Source organism: Heterodontus francisci, chromosome 26, assembly GCF_036365525.1.
Source record: "Heterodontus francisci isolate sHetFra1 chromosome 26, sHetFra1.hap1, whole genome shotgun sequence".
In the NCBI taxonomy this organism is placed as follows: Eukaryota; Metazoa; Chordata; class Chondrichthyes; order Heterodontiformes; family Heterodontidae; genus Heterodontus; species Heterodontus francisci.
The window spans coordinates 62,558,370-62,580,564 of record NC_090396.1 but is presented as its reverse complement, the minus strand read 5'-3'; the positions used below and the strand labels follow the sequence as shown (position 1 = coordinate 62,580,564).

The window sequence follows — 22,195 nt, the reverse complement described above, 5'->3', positions numbered from 1 at the left end:
TTCAAGATATGAACAGGAAAAGACAGGCTAGATAAAGATAAACTATTTCCACTGGTTGGAGATTCTAAAACTAGGGGGCATAGTCTAAAAATTAGGACTAGACCGTTCAGGAGAGATGTTAGGAAGCACTTATTCACGCAAAGGGTGGTAGAGGTTTGGAACTCTCCCACAAACAGCAGTTGAAGCTAGAACAGTTGTTAATTTTAAATCTGAGATAGATAGATTTTTGTTAAGCAAAGATATTAAGGGATATGGGCCAAAGGCAGGTATATGGAGTTAGGCCGCGGATCAGCCATGATCTCATTGAATGGCGGGACAGGCTCGAGTGGCTGAATGGCCTATTCCTGTTCCTATCTTCCTATGAAAGGTCGGGTCGGCAATGAAATAACTTTTCCAAATAAAGAGCAATAGAAAGACCATTGTGGGGCTGGGAAAGGGCTTCCACCTTCGAATTAGAGATACAGCACTGAAACAGGCCCTTCGGCCCACCGAGTCTGTGCCGATCATGAACCACCCATTTATTAAAAAATTATTTATTAAAAAACAATTACATGTAAGATGCTTTTAAAAATGCAAAATTTTTGCAAAGGGCTTGAAGCCCTTTAAAAATGGCACTGGAGCCTGCGCAGTGGTGCCGGATGCCGTTGCCGGGGGCGTGGCGACCGCCCCCTCTAAGTCATCGGGTGCAGCCGCTCCGCCCCCTCTATTTAAATGAGCCCCCGCGCGTAATATCGCAGGGGCTCGATGGCAGCACTTCCGTGTCGAGAGGGTGCCTCTCTCACAGTGCGTCGCCGCACAGCGCGATGTGCTGATAAAATTCAGCCCAATATTTAAAATAAAAAATTGATATGCCTCGTGCGTTATATAATGCATTTCACTCAGTAGAAGAGTTCTGAAGAAAGTTGTGCAGTGTGGGTGCTACAGGTGACATATCCATTAAAGTGTAATTTTAGCATAAATTAAGAGAGAGTACAAAGTGCTTAGCTAAATAGCTTAAGCTTAATTTGATGCTTTTCAAGTTTATTTCTTTGAAACTTTTTTTTCCTTCTGCTCCTCACTCTTGAGCTTGTAACGCTGTTAACAGATTACACCAATATGGGGAGGAGGCTGCAGGAAGACCAATAAAATGCCATGACCTTGTGAGATTTTCCTAAATTAACTATTAATTTGTCATGTGGGACATGGTCAAAAACATTTTGCAAAAATAACTGCATTTAATATGTCCACTGAATTTCTTTTGCCTTCATGGCAGCGAAACCTTTAAAATTAATCCCAGGAGGTTAGTTAAGCTAGAACTCTCCTTCCTAAGCCTCTGGGTGAGATTTTAACTCACTCAAAACCCATTCACTTCTTCCACAGATTTCAAGTCGGTCCCATGCTTGGTTACTTTATCGAACACCGATTTCTCAAATGCACTCCCACTAGTCCCTTAATATTGCCTACAACTGACGATAAACTGACTTGTCTGTAGTTTCCAGGTACGTCTCTACACTGAATTACTGAGTTATATTTGCCACTTGCCAATGCTCAGGGATCACTCCCAAATCTAGTGGTTTAAAACGTGCCAGTTAAAACTTTGCTAATTGCTACCCCCAGATCCCTTAAAATTCACTGCTGAAGATCCTTTCTAAGAACATTTAATTTAGTTAGAATAATCTTTACATCATTCAGACAGTGTGAGGCTTCTCCTTGCAGTCTTTGTAAACATGATCTCAGACTTAAGGACATCGTCACCCTTTTCCTCTGTATAGAGATGCAAAGAAATATTTAACAATGTCATTGCCCTTATCCACTAACTTCAGTGACCAGTTACAGTTTTTAAATGGCCCATGCTTTCTTTTATGCTTTGTTTACAATATACAGTGGGTAGTCTCTGTGCCATTCCTTCAAATGACTGGATAGTCAGCCCTTTCCCTAAGCTAGCATTGGCAGACACAGGATGATGAAGCTCTGCTTTTTCCACTCAATCTTGTTGAGTGGCGCAGCAGGCTTGAGGGACCGAATGGCCTACTCCTGCTCCTAATTCGTATGTCAGTCTGTAAGTGAGAATTACAGCAGGTCTATAGGCTTACAGCACTATTGATTAAATATATTATTCATACAACACTGGGTTGGTGCAGTTTTATCCTGCGCTCTCAGAAGAATCTATGTGGTATAAATGAATAAGTGGGAAAGAGGGGGACAGTGGCGTAGTGGCATTGTTACTGGACTAGTAATCCACAGGCCCTGACTAAGGCTCTGGGGACATGTGTTCAAATCCCACCACAGCAGCTGGTGGAATTTAAATTCAATTAATTAATAAATCTGGGATTTGAGTCTCAGTAATGGTGACCATAAAACTACTGGATTGTCATAAAAAGGCATCTGGTTTACTAAAGCCCTTTAAGGAAAGGAAATCTGCCATCATTACCTTGGTCTACATGCAACTCCAGACTCACAGCGATGTGGTTGACTCTTAACTGTCCACTGAAATGGCCTAGCAAGATACTCAGTTGTACTGAACCGCTACTGAAAAGTCGATAAAGAATAAAATGGGATGAACCACCCAGCATCGACCTAGGCACTAGAAACGACAATGGCACACCCAGCCCAGTCGACCCTGAAAAGTCCTCCTTACTAATATCTGAGGACTGGTGCTAAAATTGGGAGAGCTGCCCCACAGGCTAGTCAAGCAACAGCTCGAAAGAGTCATACCCACCGAATCACACCTTACAGCCAATGTCCCAGACTCCTCCATCACCATCCCTGGGTATGTCCTGTCCCACCAGCAGAAGCAGCATATGTGGCAGCTCAGTGATATATAGTCGGAAGGGAGGTGCCCTGGGAGTCTGCAACATTGGGCTGAATTTTATAATATAATTTCGACTGCAGGTGAAAAAAATGGCAGCTTAACTGCGCGGGTCGCACACCAACGAGCTGCATGATTCCGAGCGCGGCGGCTGATTTAAATAGCTGGGGTGGCTACCCCCAGCCCCTGATAACGCTGAAGCCATTTTTAAAGGGCTGTTAGCCCTACCTGCATGTTTAAATATTTAAAGAAAGATTGAATTAAATTAAATAAATACATCTCTTTTTCTCCTCTCCCACCCCCACAATAACAATTAAATTAATTATTTGCCCTTCCCCCAACAAAACACCTTTACCATCTGACCTTCTCCCTCCCCACCCCCCAACTGTCCAAACTTTAAACTATAACCCTTCCCACCATCCCTTACATCCATGACGTTAATTTGACCCCATTCCCCTCCCCCCCTGCACCGAGAAACTTACCTCCTCCCCCCTCCCCACCACTGTTGCGCCTCGTTTCCCTGGACGGGGATCCAAAGGCACAGGAGTGCCAGCCTCCTGGCTGAAGATTGCAGCGGGACATCAGGAGGCGAGGTAAGTCTATTTAAATTAATTATTTTAATTGATTTAAATATTCAAATTATGGTCACGTCACCCAGTTGGGCCGGGGGGAGGGTGCGGAGGGGCTGCCGCCACATGCCTCGCCATCAGCAGGAGAATCGTGCCAGGCCCTGCCGGCGTCGAGGTCTGTGGCAGGCCTCATTCGGGGCCATCTTCAGGCCCTCCCCGTAGAAGCCCGGATTCCGACATAGATGGCTTCTTAAAATCCAGCCCATTGACTCCGGACCCCATGAAGTCTCATGGTATCAGCCCAAACATGGCCCTCAGCTAATGAATCAGTACTCCTCCATGTTGAACACAACTTGGAAGAAGCACTGGGAATAGCAAGGGCACAGAATGTACTCTAGGTGGGGGACTTCAATGTCCATCATCAAGAGTGGCTTGATAGCACCACTACTGACTGAGCTGGTCGAGACTTGAAGCACATATCTGCCAGACAGTGCCTGCGGCAGGAGGTGAGAACACCAAAAAGAGGGAAAAACCTGCTTGACCTTGCTCTCACCAATCTATCTGTCGCAGAGGCATTTGTTCATGATAGTATTGGTAGGAGTGACCACTGTACAGTTCTTGTGGAGACTAAGTCCCATCTTCACAATGAGAATACCGTTCATTGTGTTGTATGGCACTACCGCAGTGCTAAATGGGATAGATTCAGAACAGATGAACAAGAGAGAATCTAACCATGTCCCCTTGACATTCAACAGCATTACCATCGCTGAATCCCCCATTATCTACATCCTGGGAAACTTAACTGGACCGACCATACAAATACTGTGGCTACAAGAGCAGGTCAGAGGCTGAGAATTCTGCAGCCTGACTCCACAGAGCCCGTCCATCATCTACAAGGTACAAGTTAGGAATGTGCTAGAATGCTCTCCACCTGCCGGGATGAGTACAGCTCCAACAACACTCAAGAAGCTTGACACTATTCAGGACAAAGCAGCCTGCTTGACTGGCACCCCATCTACCAGCAAGTTTACTTATGGTTTCTATTTGGAGATAAGGTACCAACCAATGGCACACTTACAGCCTGATGTAGGAAAAGAACAAGCTTTATTTTTGTACAGCAACCAATGATAAATTTTGAAACAAAATGGTATTTAGTAATGGAAATGGAGGAAATGGTAGACTCAGCTCCTGCAGCTGGGTAATTTGGATCTCATCTGTGGGGAAAAATGACATATATTTCTGGAGTTTGCGGACCACAGGCATGGTATAAAGAACATTACAAGATTTCCTCATTTATTATATTCTCAGAATAAACTGCAAAACTGCAATGTGATTATATTATTAATGTTGGTGCTGAAATCCTTCCTTCAGTATTTGGATTTATTGTGCCTTATGGCCATTAATGCTGTCAACCTTTCTAAGGAACTGCTTTCTTCTGCATTGCTTTTGTAACTATAAAAAATGTTACAGTCAAATTGAATTCAAATTGAAATTCCTGTATGGATGGTTTTAGGGTATCTAACTTCAGTGATCCATGTGATATTTCAATGCAGCTAATCTCCTAAGTGTATGGTGGATAGCTCTTTCATACCTTTTCCTTCAGCAGATTCTTTTCTTCCAGACCATCCACATGCAAGAGGTTCTTGGCAACCCCAACACAGGGCAAGTCCGTGAGGACACCTAAGTGGCAGGCCACACCGAATTCTGTTTTCCAAAGATAACAGTGATAATAAATACTTACGTAATCTTATAATTATGTAGAATACTGTCTGTGAGTAACTAAGCACTACCCCTTTTATTTGTGCATTGCAACTTGAAGGTACTAAGGTATTGCGTAAGCTATGATTACCATAGCATGATACAGCACAAAAGGTGGCCATTTGGTCCATCATGTCTGTGCCTGCTGTTTGAAAGTCTGTACAATCAGTCCCATTCCCCTACCCTATCCCACATCCCTGCAATCTTTTTAACTTCAAGTATTTATCCAGTTCCCTTTTGGATGTTATTACTGAATCAACTTCCACTACCCTTTCAGATCATAACAATTCACAGTGTTAATAAGATTCTCCTCATTGTGCCGCTGGTTATTTTGCCAATTACTTAAATTTGTGTCCGCTGGTTACTGACCCTTCTGCCACTAGAAACAGTTTCTCCTTGTCTATTCTATCAAAATGCTTCAAAATTCTGAACACTCCTATTAAATGTCTTCTTAACCTTCTCTGTTCTAAAAACAATTCCAGCATCTCTAATCTATCCACATAACTGAATGCTGCATCCCTGATATAACACTGGTAAATCTCCTTACACCATCTCTATGACCTTGACATTCTATCTAAAATGTAGTGCCTAGAATTGGACACAATATTTCAGCTGGGGCCTAACCAGTGCTTTATCAAGGTTTAGCATAATTCCTTGGTTTTGTACTCTAGACCTCTGTGTATTTATTTATTTTTATTTATTTAGATACAGCACTGAAACAGGCCCTTTGGCCCACCGAGTCTGTGCCGACCATCAACCACCCATTTATACTAATCCTACACTAATCCCATTACCCTCTCACATCCCCACCTTCCCTCAATTCCCCTACCACTTACCTATACTAGGGGCAATTTATAATGGCCAATTTACCTATCAACCTGCAAGTCTTTGGCTGTGGGAGGAAACCGGAGCGCCCGGCAGAAACCCACGCGGTCACAGGGAGAACATGCAAACTTCGCACAGGTAGTACCCAGAATCAAACCCGGGTTGCTGGAGCTGTGAGGCTGCGGTGCTAACCACTGCGCCGCTCAAGATCCATATTCTTTTTTAAGACACTTCCTCAACTCATCCTGCCACCTTCAAAGATTTATGCACATCCAGGTCTCTCTGTTTGCACATCCCTTTTAAAATTGTTTGCATTGTTTCTTATTATTCTTCATCACTTCACACTTTTATGCGTTAAACTGCATATGTCATGCATGACAAATTACAAATGTGATTGCAAATCAGGCCAGCAAAGTCATGTCACTGTAAGTCTGACAAAAATGATCAGGTGCCTCTCATGGGGCGTACAGTAACAGCAAACGGAAAGTGAGTCCCAGCTTTAAACAGGGTTCACTCAGGCTCTGCTTGCAACTGCACCTTGTTAATTAGAGAATTGGCTTAAACCAGTTTTCAGAGTCAGTCAGTATAAAAGTGGGCCATCTTACAGTGCTGACTTTGTTTGCATTGGAGTGCTGACTTGGGTTGCATTAGAGTGCTATAGTGGAAGTTTGGTAACTGAGGAAGCGAGGAGCTCCTTTCATTTCCTCCCTGTCCTCAAAGTGAGGGGAGCCGAGAGCTTCTAAAGAGCACAGCTGACTGGTGAGTAAGTCCTGGTGGGTATTTTTCAAAGTGGATTGAATTGGAAGTCATTGTTTTAGCAAGACTTAATTGTTTTTTTTAATTATAATCTTCTAAAGTTTTATATTTAAAGGGTTTAGTCATGGCAGGAGAGCTTGAAGCTGTGGTTTGCTCCTCTTGCTGCATGTGGGAATCCGGGAACATTTCCAGTCCCTGGGACCAGCATGTGTGCAGGAAGTGTGTCCAGCTGCAGCTCCTGGAAGCTCGGATTTCAGAGCTGGAACGGCGGCTGAAAACACTGTGGAGCATCCGCAAGTCTGAGAGCATCGTGGATAGCACGTATAGAGAGGTGGTCACACCGCAGCTGAAGGGACTTAAGGAAGGAAGGGAATGGGTGACCACCAGGCAGTCCAAGAGAAACAGGCAGGTAGTTCAGGAGTCCCCTGGGGTCCCCCTTGCAAATCGGTATTCCATTTTGGAGGCTGATGAGGCTGGTTCCTCCAGGGAGTACGGACAGAGCCAAGCTTCTGGCACCGCAAGCAGCCTGTCTGCACAGGAAGGGGGAAAGAGAGGAAGAGTAATAGGGCTTCTTGAAACAGTATGTAGATAGTCCAACTAGGGATGGGGCCGTACTGGACCTGGTATTGGGGAATGAGACCGGCCAGGTGGTCGAAGTTTCAGTGGGGGAGCATTTCGGGAGCAGTGACCATAATTCCATAAGTTTTAAGGTACTTGTGGATAAGGATAAGAGTAGTCCTCGGGTGAAGGTGCTAAATTGGGGTAAGGCTAATTATAACAATATTAGGCAGGAACTGAAGAATTTAGATTGGGGGCGGCTGTTTGAGGGTAAATCAACATCTGACATGTGGGAGTCTTTCAAACATCAGTTGATTAGAATCCAGGCCCAGCATGTTCCTGTGAGGAAGAAAGACAGGTTTGGTAAGTTTCGGGAAGCTTGGATAACATGGGATATTGTGAGCCTAGTCAAAAAGAAAAAGGAAGCATTTGTAAGGGCTGGAAGGCTAGGAACAGATGAAGCACTTGAGGAATATAAAGACAGTAGGAATGAACTTAAGCAAGGAGTTAGGAGGGCTAAAAGGGGTCATGAAAAGTCATTGGCAAACAGGATTAAGGAAAATCCCAAGGCTTTTTATATATATATATATATATATATATATATATATATATATATATATATATATATATATATATAAAGAGCAAGAGGGTAACCAGGGAAAGGTTTGGCCCACTCAAGGACAGAGATGGGAATCTATGTGTGGAGCCAGAGGAAATGGGCGAGGTGCTAAATGAGTACTTGCATCAGTATTCACCAAGGAGAAGGACTTGGTGGATGATGAGCCTAGGGAAGGGAGTGTAGATAGTCTCAGTCATCTCATTATCAAAAAGGAAGTGGTGTTGGGTGTCTTGCAAAGCATTAAGGTAGATAAGTCCCCAGGGCCTGATGGGATCTACCCTAGAATACTGAGGGAGGCAAGGGAAGAAATTGCTGGGGCCTTGACAGAAATCTTTGCATCCTCATTGGCTACAGGTGAGGTCCCAAAGGACTGGAGAATAGCCAATGTTGTTCCTTTGTATAAGAAGGGTGGCAAGGATAATCCAGGAAATTATAGGCCGGTGAGTCTTCGTTCAGTGGTAGGGAAATTATTAGAGAGGATTCTTTGGGACAGGATTTACTCCCATTTGGAAACAAACGAACTTATTAGCGAGAGACAGCATGGTTTTGTGAAGGGGAGGTCGTGTCTTACTAATTTGATTGAGTTTTTTGAGTAAGTGACGAAGATGATTGATGAGGGAAGGGCGGTGGATGTTGTTTATATGGACTTTAGTAAAGCCTTTGACAAGGTCCCGCATGGCAGACTGGTGCAAAAGGTGAAGTCACACGAGATCAGAGGTGAGCTGGCAAGATGGATACAGAACTGGCTCTGTCACAGAAGACAGAGGGTAACAGTGGATGGGTGTTTTTCTGAATGGAGGGATGTGACTAGTGGTGTTCCGCAGGGATCAGTGCTGGGACCTTTGCTGTTTGTAGTATATATAAATGATTTGGAGGAAAATGTAGCTGGTCTGATTAGTAAATTTGCGGACGACACAAAGGTTGGTGGAGTTGCGGATAATGATGAGGATTGTCAGAAGATACAGCAGGATATAGATCGGTTGGAGACTTGGGCGGAGAAATGGCAGATGGAGTTTAATCCGGACAATTATGAGGTAATGCATTTTGGAAGGTCTAATGCTGGTGGGAGGTATACAGTAAATGGCAGAACCCTTAGGAGTATTGACAGGCAGAGAGATCTGGGCGTACAGGTTCACAGGTCACTGAAAGTGGCAACGCAGGTGGATAAGGTAGTCAAGAAGGCATTCGGCATGCTTGCCTTCATTGGTCGGGGCATGGAGTATAAAAATTGGCAAGTCATGTTGCAGCTGTACAGAACCTTAGTTAGGCCACACTTAGAATATTGCGTGCAATTCTGGTCGCCACACTACCAGAAGGACGTGGAGGCTTTGGAGAGGGTACAGAGAAGCTTTACCAGGATGTTGCCTGGTCTGGAGGGCATTAGCTATGAGGAGAGGTTGGAAAAACTCGGATTGTTTTCACTGGAACGACAGAGGTGGAGGGGCGACATGATAGAGGTTTACAAAGTTATGAGCGGCATGGACAGAGTGGATAGTCAGAAGCTTTTTCCCAGGGTGGAAGAGTCAGTTACTAGGGGACATAGGTTTAAGGTGCGAGGGGCAAAGTTTAGAGGGGATGTGCGAGGGAAGTTTTTTACACAGAGGGTGGTGAGTGCCTGGAACTTGCTGCCAGGGGAGGTGGTCGAAGCAGATACGATAGCGACGTTTAAGAGACATCTTGACAAATATATGAATAGGAAGGGAATAGAGGGATATGGGCCCCGGAAGTGCAGAAGGTGTTAGTTTCGGCAGGCATCAAGATCGGCGCAGGCTTGGAGGGCCGAATGGCATGTTCCTGTGCTGTACTGTTCTTTGTTCTATAGTCAGGGGAACAGACAGGCGCTACTGTGGCCGTCAACGTGACTCCAGAATGGTGTGTTGCCTCCCTGATGCCAGGGTTTGGGATGTCACTGAACGGCTGCAGGGCATCCTGAAGGGGGAGGGTGATAAGGCAGAGGTCATGGTACATGTTGGTACCAATGACATAGGTAGAAAGAGGGATGAGGTCTTGCATCAAGAATTCAGGGAGTTAGGCAGCAGACTAAAAAGCAGGACCTCTCGGGTTGTAATCTCTGGATTACTCCCAGTGCCACGTGCTAGCGAGTATAGAAATAGGAGAATAGCACAGATGAATATGTGGCTTAAGAATTGGTGCAGGAGGGAGGGTTTTAGATTCCTGGACCACTGGGACCATTTCTGGGGAAGGTGGGACCTGCACAAGCAGGATGGTCGACATGTGAACCAGAGGGGGACTAACATCCTTGCTGGCGGGTTTGCTAGTGTTGTTGGGAGGAGTTTAAACTAATTTGGCAGGGGGAGGGGACGCAGACTCCTCGCAGAATAGGGACACAGCTAAGCACAGGAAAGCAAACAAGTCAGAGGGAATACAGCGGAAGTAAGTTTTAAGGGAGTAAGAGCAGGATGGAAGGCCTCTACTTTAATGCCAGGAGTATTGCAGGTAAAACGGACGAGTTAAGGGCAATGATTGACACGTGGAATTGTGATTATAGTAGCCATCACGGAGACATGGTTGAGGGAGGGGCAGGACTGGCAGCTCAATATCCCGGGATATAGAATCTTCAGGAGACACAGAGGAGGGGGTAAAAGAGGAGGGGGCGTTGCAATATTAGTTAAGGAGTCAGTTACTGCAGTAAGGAGGGATGATATCTTGGAGGGGGCATCAAATGAAGCTTTATGGATAGAGTTTAGGAATAAAAAAAGGGACAGCCACATTGCTAGGTGTTTATTATAGACCCCCAGATAGTCAGCGGGAAATTGAGGAGCAAATATGTGTGCAATTTGCAGAGGTGTGTAAAAATAATAGGGTATTTATATTAGGTGATTTCAACTTTCCCAACATTAATTGGGATAGTCATCATGTTAAGGGCTTAGATGGAGTGGAGTTCTTAAAATGTATACAGGAGAACTTTTTAGCTCAATAAGTAGAGGATCTAACAAGGGAGGGTGCAGTGCTGGACCTAATTCTGGGGAATGAAGCCAGACAGGTGGTTGATGTGTTGGTGGGGGCGCATTTTGGTGATAGTGACCATAACATAGTACAATTTAAGCTTGTTATGGAGAAAGAAATAGACAAGTTGCAAAAAAAGGTTTTGGATTGGGGGGAGAGCAAATTTTTGTAAAATAAGGCAGGATCTGGCCAAGGTAGACTGGAAAGAGTTACTTGTTGGGAAATCTATAGAAGCGCAGTGGGGGGCATTCAAAAAGGAAATGGGGAGGGTACAGGCCCAATATGTTCCCTCCAGGGTAATAGGTAGAAGCAACAAGCCCAGAGAACCATGGATGACCAGAAACATTCAGGGTATGATGAGAAGGAAAAGAGAGGCTTTTCACAAATACAAGGAGAGCAAATCAATGGAAGCATTAGTGGAGTACAGAAAGTGTAGGATGGAGCTTAAGAAAGCAATTAGGAGAGCAAAGAGCGAATATGAGAAAGCTCTGGCTGGTAAAAGTAAGGAAAATCCCAAGATATTCTATAAGTATATCAATGGGAAGAGGATAACCAGGGAAAGAGTAGGACCCATTATGGACCAAGGGGGAAATTTGTGGGTGGAGCCAGAGGACATTGGTAGGGTATTGAATGAATACTTCACATCTGTCTTCACCCAACAGAATGAGGATGTAGATATGGAATTCAGAGAGAGAGACTGTGAGGTTCTTGAGCAAATTGTCATAGGGAGTGACAAGGTATTGGAGGTTTTGGAAGGCTTAAAAGTAGACAAATCTCCAGGTCCGGATGATTTGTGTCCCAGGATGCTGTGGGAGACGAGGGTGGAGATTGCAGGGGCTCTGACCCTAATTTTTAATTCCCCTCTGGCCACGGGGGAAGTGCCAAAGGACTGGAGAACAGCTAATGTGGTCCCACTATTTAAGAAAGGTTGTAGAGATAAGCCAGGGAACCACAGACCACTGAGTCTCACGCCAGTGGTAGGTAACCTATTGCAGAAAATTCTGAAGGGGAGAATCTATCACCACTTGGAGAGGCAAAATTTGATTAAGAATAGTCAGCATGGCTTTGTCAGAGGGAGGTCATGCCTAACAAATCTGATTGAATTTTTTGAGCATGTGACCAGGTGTGTAGATCAGGGTAGTGCAGCTGATGTAGTTTACATGGATTTCAGCGAAGCCTTTGACAAGGTCCCACATGGGAGACTTATCAAGAAAGCAAATGCACATGGGATACAAGGTAACTTGATAAGGTGGATTCAAAATTGGCTTAGCTGTAGGAGACAGAGTGATGACAGACGGCTGTTTTAGTGACTGGAAGCCAGTGTCCAGTGGCGTACCACAGAGATCTGTGCTGGGTCCCCTATTGTTTGTCATTTATATGCATAGATGACTATGTGGGGGGTAGGATCAGTAAGTTCGCGGATGACACAAAGATTGGCTGAGTGGTTAACAGTGAGGTGGAGTGTCTTAGGTTACAGGAAGATATAGATAGGATGGTCAAATGGGCAGAAAAGTGGCAGATGGAATTTAACGCTGAAAAGTGTGAGGTGATACACTTTGGAAGGAGTAATGTGACACGGAAGTATTCAATGAGTGGCCTGACACTGGGAAGTTCCAAGGAACAAAGGGACCTTGGCATGTTTGTCCATAGATCTCTGAAGGCAGAAGGGCAGGTTAATTCTTCTTCTTTGGCCTCCTTATCTCAAGAAACAATGGGTAAGTGCCTGGAGGTGGTCAGTGGTGTGTGGAGCAGCGCCTGGAGTGGCTATAAAGGCCAATTCTAGAGTGACAACATCTTCCACAGGTGCTGCAGAAAAATTTGTTTGTCAGGGCTGTTACACAGTTGGCTCTCCCCTTGCGCTTTTGTCTTTTTTCCTGCCAACTGCTAAGTCTCTTCGACTCGCCACACTTTAGCCCCGCCTTTATGACTGCCCGCCAGCTCTGGCGAACGCTGGCAACTGACTCCCACGGCTTGTGATCAATGTCACAGGACTTCATGTCGCGTTTGCAGACGTCTTTGAAGCGGAGACATGGACGGCCCGTGGGTCTGATACCAGTGGCGAGCTCGCTGTACAATGTGTCTTTGGGGATCCTGCCATCTTCCATGCGGCTCACATGGTCAAACCATCTCAAGCGCCGCTGACTCAGTAGTGTGTATAAGCTGGGGATGTTGGCTGCCTCGAGGACTTCTGTGTTGGAGATACAGTCCTGCCACCTGATGCCAAGGGTTCTCCGGAGGCAGCGAAGATGGAATGAATTGAGACGTCGCTCTTGGCTGACATACGTTGTCCAGGCCTCGCTGCCATAGAGCAAGGTACTGAGGACACAGGCTTGATACACTCGGACTTTTGTGTTCTGTGTCAGTGCGCCATTTTCCCACACTCTCTTGGCCAGTCTGGACATAGCAGTGGAAGCCTTTCCCATGCGCTTGTTGATTTCTGCATCTAGAGACAGGTTACTGGTGATAGTTGAGCCTAGGTAGGTGAACTCTTGAACCACTTCCAGAGTGTGGTCGCCAATATTGATGGATGGAGCATTTCTGATGTCCTGCCCCATGATGTTCATTTTCTTGAGGCTGATGGTTAGGCCAAATTCATTGCAGGCAGCCGCAAACCTGTAGATGAGACTCTGCAGCACTCTTCAGTGTGAGATGTTAAAGCAGCATCGTCAGCAAAGAGGAGTTCCCTGATGAGGACTTTCTGTACTTTGGACTTCGCTCTTAGACGGGCAAGGTTGAACAACCTGCCCCCTGATCTTGCGTGGAGGAAAATTCCTTCTTCTGAAGACTTGAACGCATGTGAAAGCAGCAGGGAGAAGAAAATCTCAAAGTGTGGGTGCGAGAACACAGCCCTGTTTCACGCCACTCAGGATAGGAAAGGGGTCTGATGAGGTGCCGCCATGTTGAATTGTGCCTGTCATATTGTCATGGAATGAGGTGATAATACTTCGTAGCTTTGGTGGACATCCAATCTTTTCCAGTAGTCTGAAGAGACCACGTCTGCTGACGAGGTCAAAGGCTTTGGTGAGATCAATGAAAGCAATGTAGAGGGGCATCTGTTCGCGGCATTTCTCCTGTATCTGACGAAGGGAGAACAGCATGTGAACGGTCGATCTCTCTGCACGAAAGCCACACTGTGCCTCAGGGTAGACGCGCTCGGCCAGCTTCTGGAGCCTGTTTAGAGCGACTCGAGCAAAGACTTTCCCCACTCTGCTGAGCAGGGAGATTCTACGGTAGTTGTTGCAGTCACTGCGGTCACCTTTGTTTTTATAGAGGGTGATGATATTGGCATCGCGCATGTCCTGAGGTACTGCTCCCTCGTCCCAGCACAGGCATAGCAGTTCATGTAGTCTTAAAAGTATAGCAGGCTTGGCACTCTTGATTATTTCAGGGGTAATGCTGTCCTTCCCAGGGGCTTTTCCGCTGGCTAGAGAATCAATGGCATCACTGAGTTCCAATTTTGTTGGCTGTATGTCCAGCTCATCCATGACTGGTAGAGGCTGGGCTGCATTGAGGGCAGTCTCAGTGACAACATTCTCCCTGGAGTACAGTTCTAGGTAGGTTAATAGGTTGGTGAAAAAGGCATATGGGACGCTTGCCTTTCTCAATCGAGGCATAGATTACAAAAGCAGGGAGGTCATGTTGGAGTTGTACAGAACTTTGGTGAGGCCACAGCTGGAGTACTGTGTGCAATTCTGGTCGCCACATTATAGGAAGGATGTGATTGCATTGGAGGGGGTGCAGAGGCGATTCACCAGGATGTTGCCTGGGATGGAACATTTAAGCTATGAAGAGAGGTTGGATAGGCTTGGGTTGTTTTCACTGGAGCAGAGAAGACTGAGGGGTGACCTGATCGAGGTGTACAAGATTATGAGGGGCGTGGACAGGGTGGATAGGGAGCAGCTGTTCCCCTTAGTTGAAGGGTCAGTTACGAGGGGTCACAAGTTTAAGGTGCGGGGCGGGAGGTTTAAGGGGGATTTGGGGAAGAACTTTTTTACCCAGAGGGTGGTGACGGTCTGGAATGCACTGCCTGGGACGGTGGTAGAGGCGGGTTGCCTCACATCCTTTAAAAAGTACCTGGATGAGCACTTGGCACATCATAATATTCAAGGCTATGGGCCAAGTGCTGGCAAATGAGATTAGGTAGACAGGTCAAGTGTTTTAATGTATCGATGCAGACTTGATGGGCCGAAGGGCCTCTTCTGCACTGTAGTATTCTGCGATTCTGATTCTGTGATTGAGTCAACTTGGGTTTACGTGTATAAACGGAGTCACTGTGGCCGTAAACATATGACAGAAGGTTGAGTCACTGTCGCCTTCTGCTCGCAGCCAAACTAGCATTCTTATAAGAAACAGAGGAATTCTGACTTTTACAATCACAGATGTGCACAGAAGGGAAATCCAAGGGGTGCTGCTTTTCTTTTCAAAGAACGCTTTCATTTTATTATATTGCAAAAAATACCCTTTCAAAAATTGTCTTTGACCTTTTAAAAACATCAGTTTTATCAGTTTTGTGGAGTCCCACCACCCAAAATTGTGGTTTCCTAGGAACAGGTGGCTTTTAATTGGCTCGTAGACCCTAAGTGAAATGCTGGTTTCAGTGAGAATGTCACCAGAGTAACCTAACAGTGAGTATGCCTAACACATGTAAGATATACAGAGCTATTTTCACTAAACTTTCCTTCTCCTTTCAGCAGAGAGGACTATATCAGTTCCCTGACATTTTTTAACTTTGCAACATAATGCAAGCTACTCCTAACATTCCACTTCTTGTTTACAGCCCCCATTTTGATGAATTGATTTTCCTCTTCCTTTAAGTCTCTTTCTCTCATTCACATACATCATTCTCTGATGATAATAGAGCTGGTAACAATCGCCTGGTACTCTGCCAATGCTTTATCATCAGGCACAAAGACAATTTCTCCCTCCCATTTCAATGGGGAAACTTTTAGCCTTCATCCTACACATCCCCTCAATACCCAAGCAGAGATTGCTGAGTGAGAAGTTAGAAATGGTGCATTTACTCCAAAACAACTTTTGAAGAACCCGGAGATATTTTGGAAAATCTATTAAAGTCAAAATGTCACTGTACAATAAAAATATCTGTCCTGTAGTACTACTCCCTCATCCCAGCACAGGCAAAGCAGTTCATGGAGTGCTGAGAGTATAGCAGGCTTGGCACTCTTGATTAGTTCAGGGGTAATGTCGTCCTTCCCAGGGACTTTCCCACTGGCTAGAGAATCAATGGCATCACTGAGTTCTGATTTTGTTGGCTGTTCGTCCAGCTCATCCATGACTGGCAGAGACTGGGCTGCATTGAGGGCGGTCTCAGTGACAACATTTTCCCTGGAGTACAGTTCTAGGTAGTGCTCCACCCAGCGGTCCATTTATTATCAGGGGATGTTCAATGAACTGCCAGCATGCATGGGAGCTAACTAATAATGGGGAGCAGGCACCATATTTGAAAGGCGGCAGCACTCTGTTATAAGGCAGCACAAGCAGAGGAGACTGAAAGGAAGGCCAGACAAGAATGGCGTAAAGCAATGGTAGCTGCTAGAAGACATGACACCCATTGTAACTTGCAGCACTCACCCTTAAGGCTCTTACTCCCCTTACTTTGCAGACATAAGATGCATCTCGGAGAGATCTATCAATTTTTACAACTCCACGTATTCGTGAAGTTTGTATCGCCTTCAGCTAGTCATTCCCATGCTTTATTCACGCTCACCCTCCGTGTACTTTTTTATTCTTCCATGGGATGTAGGCGTCGCTGGCTAGGCCAGCATTTGCTGCCCATCCCTAATTGCCCTTGAGAAGGTGGTGGTGAGCCACCTTCTTGAACCGCTGCAGTCCATCTGGTGCAGGTACACCCACAGTGCTATTAAAAGGGAGTTCCAGGATTTTGATCCAGAAACAGTGAAGGAACGGCAATATAGTTCCAAGTCAGGACTTGGAGAGGAACTTGCAGGTGGTGGTGTTCCCATGCATTTGATGCCCTTGTCTTTCTAGGTGGCAGAGGTCATGAGTTTGGAAGGTGATGTTGAAGGAGCCTTGGTGAGTTGCTGCCGTGCATCTTGTAGATGGTACACACTGCTGCCACAATGCACTGGCAGTGGAGGGAGTGAATGTTTAAGGTGGTGGCTGGGGTGCCAATCAAGCAGACTGCTTTATCCTGGATGGTGTCGAGCTTCTTGAGTGTTGTTGGAGCTGCACCCATCCAGGCAAGCGGAGAGTATTCCATCACACTCCTGATTTGTGCCTTGTAGATGGTGAACAGGCCCTGGGGAGAGAGGAGGTGAGTTACTCGCCGCAGAATTCCCAGTCTCTGACCTGCTCATGTAGCCACGGTATTTATATGGTTCAGTTTTTGGTCAATGGTAACCCTCAGGATGTTGATAGTGGGGGATTCACAGATGGTAATGCCATTGAATTTCAAGGGGAGATGGTTGGATTCTCTCGTCTGAAATGGTCATTGCCTGGCACTTGTCGAATGTTACTTGCCACTTCGGCAGGAGCTGGGAAATGTAGATTGGGAGCAGCTGTTTGAAGGTAAATCCACATGTGATATGTGGGAGGCTTTTAAAGAGAGGTTGATTAGCGTTCAGGAGAGACATGTTCCTGTGAAAATGAGGGATAGAAATGGCAAGATTAGGGAACCATGGATGACAGGTGAAATTGTGAGACTAGCTAAGAGGAAAAAGGAAGCATACATAAGGTGTAGGCGGCTGATGAAAGACGAAGCTTTGAAAGAATATCGGGAATGTAGGACCAATCTGAAACGAGGAATTAAGAGGGCTAAAAGGGGTCATGAAATATCTTTAGCAAACAGGGTTAAGGAAAATCCCAAAGCCTTTTATTCATATATAAGGAGAAAGAGGGTAACTAGAGAAAGGATTGGCCCACTAAAGGACAAAGGAGGAATGTTATGCGTGGAGTCAGAGAAAATGGGTGAGATTCTAAACGAGTACTTTGCATCGGTATTCACCGAGGAGAGGGACATGACGGATGTTGAGGTTAGGAACAGATGTTTGATTACTCTAGGTCAAGTCGGCATAAGGAGGGAGGAAGTGTTGGGTATTCTAAAGGGCATTAAGGTGGACAAGTCCCCAGGTCCGGATGGGATCTATCCCAGGTTACTGAGGGAAGCGAGAGAGGAAATAGCTGGGGCCTTAACAGATATCTTTGCAGCATCCTTAAACACGGGTGAGGTCCCGGAGGACTGGAGAATTGCTAATGTTGTCCCCTTGTTTAAGAAGGGTAGCAGGGATAATCCAGGTAATTATAGACCGGTGAGCCTGACGTCAGTGGTAGGGAAGCTGCTGGAGAAGATACTGAGGGATAGGATCTATTCCCATTTGGAAGAAAATGGGCTCATCAGTGATAGGCAACATGGTTTTGTGCAGGGAAGGTCATGTCTTACCAACTTAATAGAATTCTTTGAGGAAGTGACAAAGTTGATTGATGAGGGAAGGGCTGTCGATGTCATATACATGGACTTCAGTAAGGCGTTTGATAAGGTTCCCCATGGCAGGCTGATGGAGAAAGTGAAGGCGCTTGGGGTCCAAGGTGTACTAGCTAGATGGATAAAGAACTGGCTGGGCAACAGGAGACAGAGAGTAGCAGTAGAGGGGAGTTTCTCAAAATGGAGACGTGTGACCAGTGGTGTTCCACAGGGATCCGTGCTGGGACCACTGTTGTTTGTGATATACATTAATGATTTGGAGGAAAGTATAGGTGGACTGATTAGCAAGTTTGCAGACGACACTAAGATTGGTGGAGTAGCAGATAGTGAAGGGGACTGTCAGAGAATACAGCAGAATATAGATAGATTAGAGAGTTGGGCAGAGAAATGGCAGATGGAGTTCAATCAGGTCAAATGCGAGGTGATGCATTTTGGAAGATCCAATTCAAGAGTGAACTATACAGTAAATGGAAAAGTCCTGGGGAAAATTGATGTCCAGAGAGATTTGGGTGTTCAGGTCCATTGTTCCCTGAAGGTGGCAACGCAGGTAAATAGAGTGGTCAAGAAGGCATACGGCATGCTTTCCTTCATCGGACGGGGCATTGAGTACAAGAGTTGGCAGGTCATGTTACAGTTGTATAGGACTTTGGTTCGGCCACATTTGGAATACTGCGTACAGTTCTGGTCGCCACATTATCAAAAGGATGTGGATGCTTTGGAGAGGGTGCAGAGGAGGTTCACCAGGATGTTGCCTGGTATGGAGGGCGCTAGCTATGAAGAGAGGTTGAGCAGATTAGGATTATTTTCATTAGAAAGACGGAGGTTGAGGGGGGACCTGATTGAGGTGTACAAAATCATGAGAGGTATAGACAGGGTGGACAGCAAGAGGCTTTTTCCCAGAGTGGGGGTTTCAATTACTAGAGGACACGAGTTCAAAGTGAAAGGGGAAATGTTTAGGGGGGATATGCGTGGAAAGTTCTTTACGCAGAGGGTGGTGGGCACCTGGAACGCGTTGCCAGCGGAGGTGGTAGACGCGGGCACGATGGAGTCTTTTAAGATGTATCTAGACAGATACATGAATGGGCAGGAAGAAAAGAGATACAGAACCTTAGAAAATAGGCGACATGTTTAGAGAGAGGATCTGGATCGGCGCAGGCTTGGAGGGCCGAAGGGCCTGTTCCTGTGCTGTAATTATCTTTGTTCTTTGTTCTTTTTATGAGCCCAAGCCTGATTGTTGTCCAGGTCTTGTTGCATATGGACACAACTGCTTCAGTATCTGAGGAGTTGCAAATGGTACTGAACATTATACTGCAATACTGCTGTTCGCAATGGCTGCTAACTGCAGCCAACACCAATCGGCTGCTGTGCTCCTGCCTCCTTAGAGCTGGTGAGGCTCTGAAGCTCCATTCTTCACGTATGTCCCTGGAAAAATCTGAAAGCCTCTGGAAAATTCCTATTAATTGGCTTCTTAACAGGCTCAATTGCCTACTCAGGGCTGATAAGCATGGTCTCCATCCAGCAGCCCAGATCCCTCTGGGAAACTTCAACAGCTTCCATCCAAACGTGTTCCACCGCCATTTTGCCACCCCACCTCCCAGCGCATGGCCGTGAGTGCGAGAAAATTACGCCTGTCGTGTAAAATGTGAAAATGTCAAAACAACAGAAGTCACTTTTGCTTTTTCTGATTGTGAATTAAAAAAAAACAAATTCCAGGTTGAGATGCCTTATAATGAATGAATTCCCTTTCATACATATTTGAATGCTAATCATTTAAATTTTGGGTTGGAAACAGTTATGTCAATGCTGTTACCGAAAGGAATGCTATTACTTTTATTTCCTGTTCTACTAACGACCAACCAATTACAGGCAAGTATCACCTCACTAAAACATTAGAAGTGTAACTGGAATGTTTATTGGGAAACCACACACTTATCACTTGGCTCAAAATTACAGTTGAAAAAAGGGGATTCAGTGAATGGTGCTTTCTTTTCAATTCAGTGAATTGGTTAGACTGTTCAAGACCTGGTACAACTAGGGCAAGCATGTAATGCCCAGCTTCTGCTCATTTGCACCATAATTTTACATTTGCGGTCTTACAACAGCAGAGGATCCCAACTTGCACATGTAAGGAGACTAAAACCCTGTTTCAGGCAGGCTCTCTGGACCGCTAAAAATTGCCTGTGCCAATAAGCTGGTTTGCACACTTCTGGCCCAGACCGGGCATGACAGATTGCAATGTTAGATTCGGAGACCTCATGTCTATTTTAAGGGTGAAAAATGGGCCACCATAAGTTGAATTTCTCCTGATTTGATCTATTTATAGGAAATAACAACAAATTTGTCACACATTAAATAAAACTTAAGTTACTGAGGTTACCCTTTGTAATAACGTTTTCACCTCTTGTGGCTGGCTAGCACCTTTCTTCTTTCACCATTTAACAATTTTCTTCATCCTCACTCTCAATGTTTTCCTCATTGTTCAATGGTTATTTTCTGCTTTGCTCTTCATCAATCTTGTCATGTAAAACCTTCCAATTTTCTCTCCAATCACATTTCAACAAAAATTCAACTCATTCACAATCCAGGGAAAAAAATTAAACTAACAGTTTCTCTTCTGCCTCCCTATTTATTTTTTATAAGTGACAATATGTCTCATTCCAAGCCTTTCCATAGTCAGTACCCAGCAGCCCCAACTTCCACTGGTCTCCAATTTGAGCGCTAAGGATCACCCCATCATTTGTAACTCAACAGTTCATGACTGTAACTCCTTAAAGAGGTGAAACTGCAACTACTAGCATGCAACATACTAATTCAATGCGCAATTGTCTATCCTGGAACTGCCTCGATACTCGTTCTGGAAGCAGAATTACACAGCGAGCTCATGAGAGATCAGCCTGCAAGTGAGGTCAGTCTTTGCACCACAAATGTTGACACCTCCCATTTCTCCCTCCCCCTCAGTCCTGGGCTCAGAATCAGTCAAGGAAGCATTGTCTGTATCTGAGTTACAGTCATAGGGGGGGTGCTGCTGCAAAGCACGAGTGCGAATTCTGACATCTCCGAGGAGGACTGTTGTAAACAACAGAAACTGGGCTTCAGGTTCTGCAGTATCAGTGAGCAAGATCACAGGAGATCTATTAATTACTGTTCTAAAATAAGGATGGATAAAAGGCACAGAAACAAATTGATGAGTCTCAGCATGTACAGACCAAGAGAAACATACTGGCAAGCTTGGCAGAAAATACCATTATTAGTTTTTAAATTAATGGGATAACACCTCAACTTTTACAGATATGTGAACGCGACATTCACACAGGCTCTAACATGTTCATTTGTGAAAGAAACCCACTGTCTGTCCGAGAAGAATTTTAGTGATGAAATTTGCTTAAAATCTGCATAATAGTTGAATCATTAAAGTGGTAAGATTAATGTTCAGATAGTTGAACATACAGCTAGCACCACAATATAATAATGTGTAAATAACTAACACATTCACAAAAAATAGATTGCTTACCTCGGTGGTGCAAAATTCCATTTCCATCTGCAAAAATAATCTGGAATATTAATAAATAATGTTAATTAATAAGATTGACAAGGCACTAATGGCCGTAAAAAAAAAAATCTGCAAGAGATAAGCTTGCAAACTGAAACAACAAAATTTTAAAATATACTTCAGATCTTGAGCTTCAATAAGTTTAAGCGCAGTGGTTAGCACTGTAGCCTCACCGCTCCAGCCACCTGGGTTCAATTCTGAGTACTGCCTGTGCGGAGTTTGCAAGTTCGCCCTGTGACTGCGTGGGTTTTCGCCGGGTGCTCCGGTTTCCTCCCACAGCCAAAGACTTGCAGGTTGATAGGTAAATTGGCCTTATAAATTGCCCCTAGTGTAGGTAGGTGGCAGG

The 22,195-nt window shown here is 45.1% G+C and overlaps 1 protein-coding gene across 24 annotated transcripts in view; it reads right to left on the bottom strand.

Moving 5' to 3' along the window:
• Window positions 1-22,195, bottom strand: part of LOC137384399 (endonuclease V-like) — a 282,278-nt gene that overhangs the window by 249,976 nt on the left and 10,107 nt on the right. For 21 of the 24 annotated variants that reach the window (XR_010977583.1, XM_068058394.1, XM_068058391.1 and 18 more), the window contains 2 exons: window positions 21,811-21,850; window positions 4,949-5,061 (listed from right to left, as the gene is read on the bottom strand). Coding sequence is in view for 23 of the 24 variants with exons in the window: in XM_068058394.1 (XP_067914495.1) it covers window positions 4,949-5,061; window positions 21,811-21,850 (153 nt within the window). In the remaining variant the exon portion in view is untranslated. Of the gene's footprint in view, window positions 1-1,042; window positions 1,108-4,948; window positions 5,062-19,788; window positions 19,928-21,810; window positions 21,851-22,195 lie in introns of those variants that run through there. The other 3 variants (XM_068058403.1, XM_068058400.1, XM_068058402.1) reach the window with 2 other exon arrangements.